Here is a 14299-nt window from a genome sequence, read left to right as displayed (position 1 = left end):
TGACTGTACTGGCTGGCTGACTGTACTGGCTGACTGTACTGGCTGACTGTACTGGCTGGCTGACTGTACTGGCTGACTGTACTGACTGGCTGACTGTACTGGCTGACTGTACTGGCTGACTGTACTGGCTGGCTGACTGTACTGACTGACTGTACTGACTGACTGTACTGGCTGACTGTACTGGCTGACTGTACTGACTGACTGACTGTACTGGCTGACTGTACTGGCTGACTGTACTGGCTGGCTGACTGTACTGGCTGACTGTACTGGCTGACTGTACTGACTGGCTGACTGTACTGGCTGACTGTACTGGCTGGCTGACTGTACTGACTGACTGTACTGACTGACTGTACTGACTGACTGTACTGGCTGACTGTACTGACTGGCTGACTGTACTGGCTGGCTGTACTGACTGACTGTACTGGCTGGCTGACTGTACTGACTGACTGTACTGACTGACTGTACTGGCTGACTGTACTGGCTGGCTGACTACTGGCTGACTGTACTGGCTGACTGTACTGACTGGCTGACTGTACTGGCTGGCTGTACTGACTGACTGTACTGGCTGGCTGACTGTACTGGCTGGCTGTACTGACTGGCTGTACTGACTGGCTGACTGTACTGGCTGACTGTACTGGCTGACTGTACTGGCTGACTGTACTGGCTGGCTGTACTGGCTGGCTGACTGGACTGACTGACTGTACTGACTGACTGTACTGGCTGACTGTACTGACTGACTGACTGTACTGACTGACTGACTGTACTGGCTGGCTGACTGTACTGGCTGGCTGACTGTACTGGCTGGCTGTACTGACTGACTGTACTGACTGACTGTACTGGCTGACTGTACTGACTGTACTGACTGACTGACTGTACTGACTGACTGACTGTACTGACTGACTGACTGTACTGGCTGGCTGACTACTACATGTAAACATATCATGGATCTGTTCCATTGGTGTAATGCTCATCTTAGTGTGTGTTGCTTTAACTGGTTAGTCCACCCCTGACCTCTAACCCTTGACCTCTCTGTGGCCCCAGATGACAGGTCGGAGGTGGACGGCTCTGTGGTTTCCATGGTATCAGCCACATCGTCCTCCAGCAGACTCCTTCCTCCTAAAGAACGTCTGAGAGAGAAGAGTTTCCAGTACTGCCAACGCCTCATAGAACAGAGTGACCGCAGTATGTACCCTACACCCTAACCCCTACACTACTGCCTCATAGAACAGAGTGTCCGCAGTATGTACCCTACACCCTAACCCCTACACTACTGCCTCATAGAACAGAGTGTCCGCAGTATGTACCCTACACCCTAACCCCTACACTACTGCCTCATAGAACAGAGTGACCGCAGTATGTACCCTACACCCTAACCCCTACACTACTGCCTCATAGAACAGAGTGACCGCAGTATGTACCCTACACCCTAACCCCTACACTACTGCCTCATAGAACAGAGTGTCCGCAGTATGTACCCTACACCCTAACCCCTACACTACTGCCTCATAGAACAGAGTGACCGCAGTATGTACCCTACACTACTGCCTCATAGAACAGAGTGACCGCAGTATGTACCCTACACCCTAACCCCTACACTACTGCCTCATAGAACAGAGTGACCGCAGTATGTACCCTACACCCTAACCCCTACACTACTGCCTCATAGAACAGAGTGTCCGCAGTATGTACCCTACACCCTAACCCCTACACTACTGCCTCATAGAACAGAGTGTCCGCAGTATGTACCCTACACCCATAGAACAGAGTGACCGCAGTATGTACCCTACACCCTAACCCCTACACTACTGCCTCATAGAACAGAGTGACCGCAGTATGTACCCTACACTACTGCCTCATAGAACAGAGTGACCGCAGTATGTACCCTACACTACTGCCTCATAGAACAGAGTGACCGCAGTATGTACCCTACACCCTAACCCCTACACTACTGCCTCATAGAACAGAGTGACCGCAGTATGTACCCTACACCCTAACTCCTACACTACTGCCTCATAGAACAGAGTGACCCCAATATGTACCCTACACCCTAACCCCTACACTACTGCCTCATAGAACAGAGTGACCGCAGTATGTACCCTACCCCCTAACCCCTACACTACTGCCTCATAGAACAGAGTGACCCCAATATGTACCCTACACCCTAACCCCTACACTACTGCCTCATAGAACAGAGTGACCGCAGTATGTACCCTACCCCCTAACCCCTACACTACTGCCTCATAGAACAGAGTGACCCCAATATGTACCCTACACCCTAACCCCTACACTACTGCCTCATAGAACAGAGTGACCGCAGTATGTACCCTACCCCCTAACCCCTACACTACTGCCTCATAGAACAGAGTGACCGCAGTATGTACCCTACACCCTAACCCCTACACTACTGCCTCATAGAACAGAGTGACCGCAGTATGTACCCTACCCCCTAACCCCTACACTACTGCCTCATAGAACAGAGTGACCGCAGTATGTACCCTACCCCCTACACTACTGCCTCATAGAACAGAGTGACCGCAGTATGTACCCTACCCCCTACACTACTGCCTCATAGAACAGAGTGACCGCAGTATGTACCCTACCCCCTAACCCCTACACTACTGCCTCTTAGAACAGAGTGACCGCAGTATGTACCCTACCCCCTAACCGTCCAGTTGATGGTTTGGGATCAAAAGGACTCACTTGAACATCCAAAACCTGATAGAAAATGGAGAAATGATGATGGCCCAGTATGGACCCTAACCCCTACACTACAGTATGGACCCTAACCCCTACACTACAGTATGGACCCTAACCCCTACACTACAGTATGGACCCTAACCCCTACACTACAGTATGGACCCTAACCCCTACACTACAGTATGGACCCTAACCCCTACACTACAGTATGGACCCTAACCCCTACACTACAGTATGGACCCTAACCCCTACACTACAGTATGGACCCTAACCCCTACACTACAGTATGGACCCTAACCCCTACACTACAGTATGGACCCTAACCCCTACACTACAGTATGGACCCTAACCCCTACACTACAGCATGGACCCTAACCCCTACACTACAGCATGGACCCTAACCCCTACACTACAGTATGGACCCTAACCCCTACACTACAGCATGGACCCTAACCCCTACACTACAGTATGGACCCTAACCCCTACACTACAGTATGGACCCTAAACCCTACACTACAGTATGGACCCTAAACCCCTACACTACAGTATGGACCCTAACCCCTACACTACAGTATGGACCTAACCCCTACACTACAGTATGGACCCTAACCCCTACACTACAGCATGGACCCTAACCCCTACACTACAGTATGGACCCTAACCCCTACACTACAGTATGGACCCTAACCCCTACACTACAGTATGGACCCTACACTACAGTATGGACCCTACACTACAGTATGGACCCTAACCCCTACACTACAGTATGGACCCTACACTACAGTATGGACCCTAACCCCTACACTACAGTATGGACCCTACACTACAGTATGGACCCTAACCCCTACACTACAGTATGGACCCTAACCCCTACACTACAGTATGGACCCTAACCCCTACACTACAGTATGGACCCTAACCCCTACACTACAGTATGGACCCTAACCCCTACACTACAGTATGGACCCTAACCCCTACACTACAGTATGGACCCTAACCCCTACACTCCCGTTGAATCTGTAAAGCCCAGTGTCCCTGTGTTGAATCTGTGAATCCCAGTGTCCCTGTGTTGAATCTGTAAATCCCAGTGTCCCTGTGTTGAATCTGTAAATCCCAGTGTCCCTGTGTTGAATCTGTACATCCCAGTGTGTCCCTGTGTTGAATCTGTGAATCCCAGTGTCCCTGTGTTGAATCTGTAAATCCCAGTGTTGAATCTGTGAATCCCAGTGTCCCTGTGTTGAATCTGTAAATCCCAGTGTTGAATCTGTGAATCCCAGTGTTGAATCTGTGAATCCCAGTGTTGAATCTGTAAATCCCAGTGTCCCTGTGTTGAATCTGTGAATCCCAGTGTCCCTGTGTTGAATCTGTAAATCCCAGTGTTGAATCTGTGAATCCCAGTGTCCCTGTGTTGAATCTGTAAATCCCAGTGTTGAATCTGTGAATCCCAGTGTTGAATCTGTAAATCCCAGTGTCCCTGTGTTGAATCTGTGAATCCCAGTGTCCCTGTGTTGAATCTGTAAATCCCAGTGTCCCTGTGTTGAATCTGTAAATCCCAGTGTGTCCCTGTGTTGAATCTGTGAATCCCAGTGTCCCTGTGTTGAATCTGTGAATCCCAGTGTCCATGTGTTGAATCTGTGAATCCCAGTGTCCCTGTGTTGAATCTGTAAATCCCAGTGTCCCTGTGTTGAATCTGTGAATCCCAGTGTTGAATCTGTAAATCCCAGTGTGTCCCTGTGTTGAATCTGTGAATCCCAGTGTTGAATCTGTGAATCCCTGTGTGTCCCTGTGTTGAATCTGTGAATCCCTGTGTTGAATCTGTGAATCCCTGTGTGTCCCTGTGTTGAATCTGTGAATCCCTGTGTTGAATCTGTGAATCCCAGTGTGTCCCTGTGTTGAATCTGTGAATCCCTGTGTTGAATCTGTGAATCCCAGTGTGTCCCTGTGTTGAATCTGTGAATCCCTGTGTTGAATCTGTGAATCCCTGTGTGTCCCTGTGTTGAATCTGTGAATCCCTGTGTTGAATCTGTAAATCCCAGTGTCCCTGTGTTGAATCTGTGAATCCCAGTGTTGAATCTGTAAATCCCTGTGTTGAATCTGTAAATCCCAGTGTCCCTGTGTTGAATCTGTAAATCCCAGTGTGTCCCTGTGTTGAATCTGTAAATCCCTGTGTTGAATCTGTGAATCCCTGTGTCCCTGTGTTGAATCTGTAAATCCCAGTGTGTCCCTGTGTTGAATCTGTAAATCCCTGTGTTGAATCTGTAAATCCCAGTGTCCCTGTGTTGAATCTGTAAATCCCAGTGTCCCTGTGTTGAATCTGTAAATCCCAGTGTGTCCCTGTGTTGAATCTGTAAATCCCAGTGTCCCTGTGTTGAATCTGTGAATCCCAGTGTCCCTGTGTTGAATCTGTGAATCCCAGTGTCCCTGTGTTGAATCTGTAAATCCCAGTGTGTCCCTGTGTTGAATCTGTAAATCCCAGTGTCCCTGTGTTGAATCTGTGAATCCCAGTGTCCCTGTGTTGAATCTGTGAATCCCAGTGTCCCTGTGTTGAATCTGTAAATCCCAGTGTGTCCCTGTGTTGAATCTGTGAATCCCAGTGTGTCCCTGTGTTGAATCTGTGAATCCCAGTGTGTCCCTGTGTGTCCCTGTGTTGAATCTGTAAATCCCAGTGTCCCTGTGTTGAATCTGTAAATCCCAGTGTCCCCGTGTTGAATCTGTAAATCCCTGTGTTGAATCTGTAAATCCCAGTGTGTCCCTGTGTTGAATCTGTGAATCCCAGTGTTGAATCTGTGAATCCCTGTGTGTCCCTGTGTTGAATCTGTGAATCCCTGTGTTGAATCTGTGAATCCCAGTGTGTCCCTGTGTTGAATCTGTGAATCCCTGTGTTGAATCTGTGAATCCCTGTGTGTCCCTGTGTTGAATCTGTGAATCCCTGTGTTGAATCTGTAAATCCCAGTGTCCCTGTGTTGAATCTGTAAATCCCAGTGTGTCCCTGTGTTGAATCTGTAAATCCCAGTGTGTCCCTGTGTTGAATCTGTAAATCCCTGTGTTGAATCTGTAAATCCCAGTGTGTCCCTGTGTTGAATCTGTAAATCCCTGTGTCCCTGTGTTGAATCTGTAAATCCCAGTGTCCCTGTGTTGAATCTGTAAATCCCAGTGTCCCTGTGTTGAATCTGTGAATCCCAGTGTGTCCCTGTGTTGAATCTGTAAATCCCAGTGTCCCTGTGTTGAATCTGTGAATCCCAGTGTCCCTGTGTTGAATCTGTGAATCCCAGTGTCCCTGTGTTGAATCTGTGAATCCCAGTGTGTCCCTGTGTTGAATCTGTAAATCCCAGTGTCCCTGTGTTGAATCTGTGAATCCCAGTGTCCCTGTGTTGAATCTGTGAATCCCAGTGTCCCTGTGTTGAATCTGTAAATCCCAGTGTGTCCCTGTGTTGAATCTGTAAATCCCAGTGTCCCTGTGTTGAATCTGTAAATCCCAGTGTGTCCCTGTGTTGAATCTGTAAATCCCAGTGTGTCCCTGTGTTGAATCTGTAAATCCCTGTGTTGAATCTGTAAATCCCAGTGTCCCTGTGTTGAATCTGTAAATCCCTGTGTTGAATCTGTGAATCCCAGTGTCCCTGTGTTGAATCTGTAAATCCCAGTGTCCCTGTGTTGAATCTGTAAATCCCTGTGTTGAATCTGTGAATCCCAGTGTCCCTGTGTTGAATCTGTAAATCCCAGTGTGTCCCTTTGTTGAATCTGTAAATCCCTGTGTTGAATCTGTAAATCCCTGTGTCCCTGTGTTGAATCTGTAAATCCCAGTGTGTCCCTGTGTTGAATCTGTAAATCCCTGTGTTGAATCTGTAAATCCCAGTGTCCCCGTGTTGAATCTGTAAATCCCTGTGTTGAATCTGTAAATCCCTGTGTCCCTGTGTTGAATCTGTAAATCCCAGTGTGTCCCTGTGTTGAATCTGTAAATCCCTGTGTTGAATCTGTACATCCCAGTGTTGAATCTGTGAATCCCAGTGTCCCTGTGTTGAATCTGTAAATCCCAGTGTCCCTGTGTTGAATCTGTAAATCCCAGTGTCCCTGTGTTGAATCTGTACATCCCAGTGTCCCTGTGTTGAATCTGTAAATCCCAGTGTTGAATCTGTGAATCCCAGTGTCCCTGTGTTGAATCTGTAAATCCCAGTGTCCCTGTGTTGAATCTGTAAATCCCTGTGTTGAATCTGTACATCCCAGTGTTGAATCTGTGAATCCCAGTGTCCCTGTGTTGAATCTGTAAATCCCAGTGTCCCTGTGTTGAATCTGTAAATCCCAGTGTCCCTGTGTTGAATCTGTAAATCCCAGTGTCCCTGTGTTGAATCTGTAAATCCCAGTGTCCCTGTGTTGAATCTGTAAATCCCTGTGTTGAATCTGTAAATCCCAGTGTCCCTGTGTTGAATCTGTAAATCCCTGTGTTGAATCTGTAAATCCCAGTGTCCCTGTGTTGAATCTGTAAATCCCAGTGTCCCTGTGTTGAATCTGTAAATCCCAGTGTCCCTGTGTTGAATCTGTAAATCCCTGTGTTGAATCTGTGAATCCCAGTGTCCCTGTGTTGAATCTGTAAATCCCTGTGTTGAATCTGTAAATCCCAGTGTTGAATCTGTGAATCCCAGTGTCCCTGTGTTGAATCTGTAAATCCCAGTGTCCCTGTGTTGAATCTGTAAATCCCAGTGTGTCCCTGTGTTGAATCTGTAAATCCCTGTGTTGAATCTGTGAATCCCAGTGTCCCTGTGTTGAATCTGTAAATCCCTGTGTTGAATCTGTAAATCCCAGTGTCCCTGTGTTGAATCTGTAAATCCCAGTGTCCCTGTGTTGAATCTGTGAATCCCTGTGTTGAATCTGTGAATCCCTTGTGTTGAATCTGTGAATCCCAGTGTGTCCCTGTGTTGAATCTGTGAATCCCTGTGTTGAATCTGTGAATCCCTTGTGTTGAATCTGTGAATCCCAGTGTGTCCCTGTGTTGAATCTGTAAATCCCTGTGTTGAATCTGTAAATCCCAGTGTGTCCCTGTGTTGAATCTGTGAATCCCTGTGTTGAATCTGTGAATCCCAGTGTTCCTGTGTTGAATCTGTAAAGCCCAGTGTCCCTTTGTTGAATCTGTAAATCCCTGTGTTGAATCTGTAAATCCCAGTGTGTCCCTGTGTTGAATCTGTAAAGCCCAGTGCTCCTGTGTTGAATCTGTAAATCCCAGTGTGTCCCTGTGTTGAATCTGTAAATCCCAGTGTCCCTGTGTTGAATCTGTAAATCCCAGTGTTGAATCTGTGAATCCCAGTGTCCCTGTGTTGAATCTGTAAAGCCCAGTGTCCCTGTGTTGAATCTGTGAATCCCAGTGTCCCTGTGTTGAATCTGTGAATCCCAGTGTCCCTGTGTTGAATCTTTGAATCCCAGTGTCCCTGTGTTGAATCTGTAAATCCCAGTGTCCCTGTGTTGAATCTGTAAATCCCAGTGTCCCTGTGTTGAATGTCTGTGAATCCCAGTGTCCCTGTGTTGAATCTGTGAATCCCAGTGTCCCTGTGTTGAATCTGTGAATCCCAGTGTCCCTGTGTTGAATCTGTGAATCCCAGTGTGTCCCTGTGTTGAATCTGTAACGCCCAGTGTGTCCCTGTGTTGAATCTGTGAATCCCAGTGTGTCCCTGTGTTGAATCTGTGAATCCCAGTGTCCCTGTGTTGAATCTGTAAATCCCAGTGTGTCCCTGTGTTGAATCTGTAAAGCCCAGTGTCCCTGTATTGAATCTGTGAATCCCAGTGTTGAATCTGTAAATCCCAGTGTCCCTGTGTTGAATCTGTAAAGCCCAGTGTCCCTGTGTTGAATCTGTAAATCCCTGTGTTGAATCTGTAAATCCCAGTGTCCCTGTGTTGAATCTGTAAATCCCAGTGTCCCTGTGTTGAATCTGTAAATCCCAGTGTCCCTGTGTTGAATCTGTAAAGCCCAGTGTCCCTGTGTTGAATCTGTAAAGCCCAGTGTCCCTGTGTTGAATCTGTAAATCCCAGTGTTGAATCTGTAAATCCCAGTGTGTCCCTGTGTTGAATCTGTGAATCCCTGTGTTGAATCTGTGTGAATCCCTTGTGTTGAATCTGTGAATCCCAGTGTGTCCCTGTGTTGAATCTGTAAATCCCAGTGTGTCCCTGTGTTGAATCTGTGAATCTCTGTGTTGAATCTGTGAATCCCTTGTGTTGAATCTGTGAATCCCAGTGTGTCCCTGGGTTGAATCTGTAAATCCCAGTGTGTCCCTGTGTTGAATCTGTGAATCCCTGTGTTGAATCTGTGAATCCCAGTGTTCCTGTGTTGAATCTGTAAAGCCCAGTGTCCCTGTGTTGAATCTGTAAATCCCTGTGTTGAATCTGTAAATCCCAGTGTGTCCCTGTGTTGAATCTGTAAAGCCCAGTGTTCCTGTGTTGAATCTGTAAAGCCCAGTGTCCCTGTGTTGAATCTGTAAATCCCAGTGTCCCTGTGTTGAATCTGTAAAGCCCAGTGTCCCTGTGTTGAATCTGTAAAGCCCAGTGTCCCTGTGTTGAATCTGTAAAGCCCAGTGTCCCTGTGTTGAATCTGTAAAGCCCAGTGTCCCTGTGTTGAATCTGTAAAGCCCAGTGTCCCTGTGTTGAATCTGTAAAGCCCAGTGTCCCTGTGTTGAATCTGTAAATCCCAGTGTCCCTGTGTTGAATCTGTAAAGCCCAGTGTCCCTGTGTTGAATCTGTGAATCCCAGTGTCCCTGTGTTGAATCTGTCCCAGTGTCCCTGTGTTGAATCTGTAAATCCCAGTGTCCCTGTGTTGAATCTGTCCCTGTGTTGAAAATCCCAGTGTCCCTGTTTGAATCTGTAAATCCCAGTGTCCCTGTGTTGAATCTGTAAATCTGTAAATCCCAGTGTCCCTGTGTTGAATCTGTAAATCCCAGTGTCCCTGTGTTGAATCTGTAAATCCCAGTGTCCCTGTGTTGAATCTGTAAATCCCAGTGTCCCTGTGTTGAATCTGTAAATCCCAGTGTCCCTGTGTTGAATCTGTAAATCCCAGTGTCCCTGTGTTGAATCTGTAAATCCCAGTGTCCCTGTGTTGAATCTGTAAATCCCAGTGTCCCTGTGTTGAATCTGTAAATCCCAGTGTCCCTGTGTTGAATCTGTAAATCCCAGTGTCCCTGTGTTGAATCTGTAAATCCCTGTGTTGAATCTGTAAATCCCAGTGTGTCCCTGTGTTGAATCTGTAAATCCCAGTGTGTCCCTGTGTTGAATCTGTAAATCCCAGTGTGTCCCTGTGTTGAATCTGTAAATCCCAGTGTCCCTGTGTTGAATCTGTAAAGCCCAGTGTGTCCCTGTGTTGAATCTGTAAATCCCAGTGTCCCTGTGTTGAATCTGTAAATCCCAGTGTCCCTGTGTTGAATCTGTAAATCCCAGTGTGTCCCTGTGTTGAATCTGTAAATCCCAGTGTCCCTGTGTTGAATCTGTAAATCCCAGTGTCCCTGTGTTGAATCTGTAAATCCCAGTGTCCCTGTGTTGAATCTGTGAATCCCAGTGTGTCCCTGTGTGTCCCTGTGTTGAATCTGTAAATCCCAGTGTGTCCCTGTGTTGAATCTGTAAATCCCAGTGTCCCCGTGTTGAATCTGTAAATCCCTGTGTTGAATCTGTAAATCCCAGTGTCCCTGTGTTAACCCTAACCCTGTGTTGAATCTGTAAATCCCAGTGTCCCTGTGTTGAATCTGTGAATCCCAGTGTCCCTGTGTTAACCCTAACCCTGTGTTGAATCTGTAAAGACTGTTTTCTTCTGTTTCAGAGGCGCTGAAGAGAACAGACACAGAGCTACAGAAAGCAGTGAGCTACAACTTTTCCCCTACAATCACACACAGTTATACTGCTGTAGTAACCCTGTCATACTGCTGTAGTAACCCTGTTATACTGCTGTAGAAACCCTGTTATACCGCTGTAGTAACCCTGTTATACTGCTGTAGTAACCCTGTCATACTGCTGTAGTAACCCTGTCATACTGCTGTAGCAACCCTGTTATACTGCTGTAGTAACCCTGTCATACTGCTGTAGTAACCCTGTCATACTGCTGTAGTAACCCTGTTATACTGCTGTAGTAACCCTGTCATACTGCTGTAGTAACCCTGTCATACTGCTGTAGTAACCCTGTCATACTGCTGTAGTAACCCTGTCATACTGCTGTAGTAACCCTGTTATACTGCTGTAGTAACCCTGTCATACTGCTGTAGTAACCCTGTCATACTGCTGTAGTAACCCTGTCATACTGCTGTAGTAACCCTGTTATACTGCTGTAGTAACCCTGTCATACTGCTGTAGTAACCCTGTCATACTGCTGTAGTAACCCTGTCATACTGCTGTAGTAACCCTGTCATACTGCTGTAGTAACCCTGTTATACTGCTGTAGTAACCCTGTCATACTGCTGTAGTAACCCTGTCATACTGCTGTAGTAACCCTGTCATACTGCTGTAGCAACCCTGTCATACTGCTGTAGCAACCCTGTCATACTGCTGTAGCAACCCTGTCATACTGCTGTAGCAACCCTGTCATACTGCTGTAGTAACCCTGTCATACTGCTGTAGTAACCCTGTCATACTGCTGTAGTAACCCTGTCATACTGCTGTAGCAACCTTGTCATACTGCTGTAGTAACCCTGTCATACTGCTGTAGTAACCCTGTCATACTGCTGTAGTAACCCTGTCATACTGCTGTAGTAACCCTGTCATACTGCTGTAGTAACCCAGTTATACTGCTGTAGTAACCCTGTCATACTGCTGTAGTAACCATGCCATACTGCTGTAGTAACCCTGCCATACTGCTGTAGTAACCCTGTCATACTGCTGTAGTAACCCTGTCATACTGCTGTAGTAACCCTGTCATACTGCTGTAGTAACCCTGTCATACTGCTGTAGTAACCCTGTCATACTGCTGTAGTAACCCTGTTATACTGCTGTAGTAACCCTGTCATACTGCTGTAGTAACCCTGTCATACTGCTGTAGTAACCCTGTCATACTGCTGTAGTAACCCTGTCATACTGCTGTAGTAACCCTGTCATAGTGCTGTAGTAACCCTGTCATAGTGCTTTAGTAACCCTGTCATACTGCTGTAGTAACCCTGTCATACTGCTGTAGTAACCCTGTCATAGTGCTGTAGTAACCCTGTCATACTGATGTAGTAACCATGCCATACTGCTGTAGTAACCCTGTCATACTGCTGTAGTAACCCTGTCATAGTGCTGTAGTAACCCTGTCATAGTGCTGTAGTAACCCTGTCATACTGCTGTAGTAACCCTGTCATACTGCTGTAGTAACCCTGTCATACTGCTGTAGTAACCCTGTCATACTGCTGTAGTAACCCTGTCATACTGCTGTAGTAACCCTGTCATACTGCTGTAGTAACCCTGTCATACTGCTGTAGTAACCCTGTCATAGTGCTGTAGTAACCCTGTCATACTGCTGTAGTAACCCTGTCATAGTGCTGTAGTAACCCTGTCATACTGATGTAGTAACCCTGTTATACTGCTGTAGTAACCCTGTCATACTGCTGTAGTAACCCTGTCATACTGCTGTAGTAACCCAGTTATACTGCTGTAGTAACCCTGTCATACTGCTGTAGTAACCATGCCATACTGCTGTAGTAACCATGCCATACTGCTGTAGTAACCATGCCATACTGCTGTAGTAACCCTGTCATACTGCTGTAGTAACCCTGTCATACTGCTGTAGTAACCCTGTCATACTGCTGTAGTAACCCTGTCATACTGCTGTAGTAACCCTGTCATACTGCTGTAGTAACCCTGTTATACTGCTGTAGTAACCCTGTCATACTGCTGTAGTAACCCTGTCATACTGCTGTAGTAACCCTGTCATACTGCTGTAGTAACCCTGTCATACTGCTGTAGTAACCCTGTCATACTGCTGTAGTAACCCTGTCATACTGCTGTAGTAACCCTGTCATAGTGCTGTAGTAACCCTGTCATAGTGCTGTAGTAACCCTGTCATACTGCTGTAGTAACCCTGTCATACTGCTGTAGTAACCCTGTCATACTGCTGTAGTAACCCTGCCATACTGCTGTAGTAACCCTGTCATACTGCTGTAGTAACCCTGTCATAGTGCTGTAGTAACCCTGTCATAGTGCTGTAGTAACCCTGTCATAGTGCTGTAGTAACCCTGTCATAGTGCTGTAGTAACCCTGTCATACTGCTGTAGTAACCCTGTCATACTGCTGTAGTAACCCTGTCATACTGCTGTAGTAAACCTGTCATACTGCTGTAGTAAACCTGTTATACTGCTGTAGTAAACCTGTCATACTGCTGTAGTAAACCTGTCATAGTGCTGTAGTAACCCTGTCATAGTGCTGTAGTAACCCTGTTATACTGCTGTAGTAACCCTGTCATACTGCTGTAGTAACCCTGTCATACTGCTGTAGTAACCCTGTCATACTGCTGTAGTAAACCTGTCATAGTGCTGTAGTAACCCTGTCATACTGCTGTAGTAAACCTGTTATACTGCTGTAGTAACCCTGTCATACTGCTGTAGTAACCCTGTCATACTGCTGTAGTAACCCTGTCATACTGCTGTAGTAAACCTGTCATACTGCTGTAGTAAACCTGTCATAGTGCTGTAGTAACCCTGTCATACTGCTGTAGTAACCCTGTCATACTGCTGTAGTAACCCTGTCATACTGCTGTAGTAACCTGTCATACTGCTGTAGTAACCCTGTAGTGCTGTAGTAACCCTGTTATACTGCTGTAGTAACCCTGTCATACTGCTGTAGTAACCCTGTCATAGTGCTGTAGTAACCCTGTCATAGTGCTGTAGTAACCCTGTCATAGTGCTGTAGTAACCCTGTCATAGTGCTGTAGTAACCCTGTCATAGTGCTGTAGTAACCCTGTCATACTGCTGTAGTAACCCTGTCATACTGCTGTAGTAACCCTGTCATACTGCTGTAGTAACCCTGTCATACTGCTGTAGTAACCCTGTCATACTGCTGTAGTAACCCTGTCATACTGCTGTAGTAACCCTGTCATACTGCTGTAGTAACCCTGTCATACTGCTGTAGTAACCCTGTCATACTGCTGTAGTAACCCTGTCATACTGCTGTAGTAACCCTGTCATACTGCTGTAGTAACCCTGTCATACTGCTGTAGTAACCCTGTCATACTGCTGTAGTAACCCTGTCATACTGCTGTAGTAACCCTGTCATAGTGCTGTAGTAACCCTGTCATACTGCTGTAGTAACCCTGTCATACTGCTGTAGTAACCCTGCCATACTGCTGTAGTAACCCTGTCATACTGCTGTAGTAACCCTGTCATAGTGCTGTAGTAACCCTGTCATAGTGCTGTAGTAACCCTGTCATACTGCTGTAGTAACCCTGTTATACTGCTGTAGTAACCCTGTCATAGTGCTGTAGTAACCCTGTCATAGTGCTGTAGTAACCCTGTTATACTGCTGTAGTAACCCTGTCATACTGCTGTAGTAACCCTGTCATACTGCTGTAGTAACCCTGTCATAGTGCTGTAGTAACCCTGTTATACTGCTGTAGTAACCCTGTCATACTGCTGTAGTAACCCTGTCATACTGCTGTAGTAACCCTGTCATACT

General features: G+C 46.6%; 1 protein-coding gene across 1 annotated transcript in view; it reads left to right on the top strand.

Annotated features, from left to right (window-relative positions):
* The window catches only part of ap5z1 (adaptor related protein complex 5 subunit zeta 1), a 76792-nt gene that overhangs the window by 22042 nt on the left and 40451 nt on the right, over nucleotides 1-14299 (top strand). The window contains exons 7-8 of the mRNA XM_052514875.1: nucleotides 1042-1182; nucleotides 10484-10521. Of these exons, the coding sequence (XP_052370835.1) occupies nucleotides 1042-1182; nucleotides 10484-10521 (179 nt within the window). The remainder of the gene's footprint in view (nucleotides 1-1041; nucleotides 1183-10483; nucleotides 10522-14299) is intronic.

Source organism: Oncorhynchus keta, unplaced genomic scaffold (assembly GCF_023373465.1).
Source record: "Oncorhynchus keta strain PuntledgeMale-10-30-2019 unplaced genomic scaffold, Oket_V2 Un_scaffold_2008_pilon_pilon, whole genome shotgun sequence".
Classification (NCBI taxonomy): domain Eukaryota; kingdom Metazoa; phylum Chordata; class Actinopteri; order Salmoniformes; family Salmonidae; genus Oncorhynchus; species Oncorhynchus keta.
Note: the sequence above shows the minus strand (reverse complement) of the source record. Positions and strands in the feature narration are given on the sequence as shown.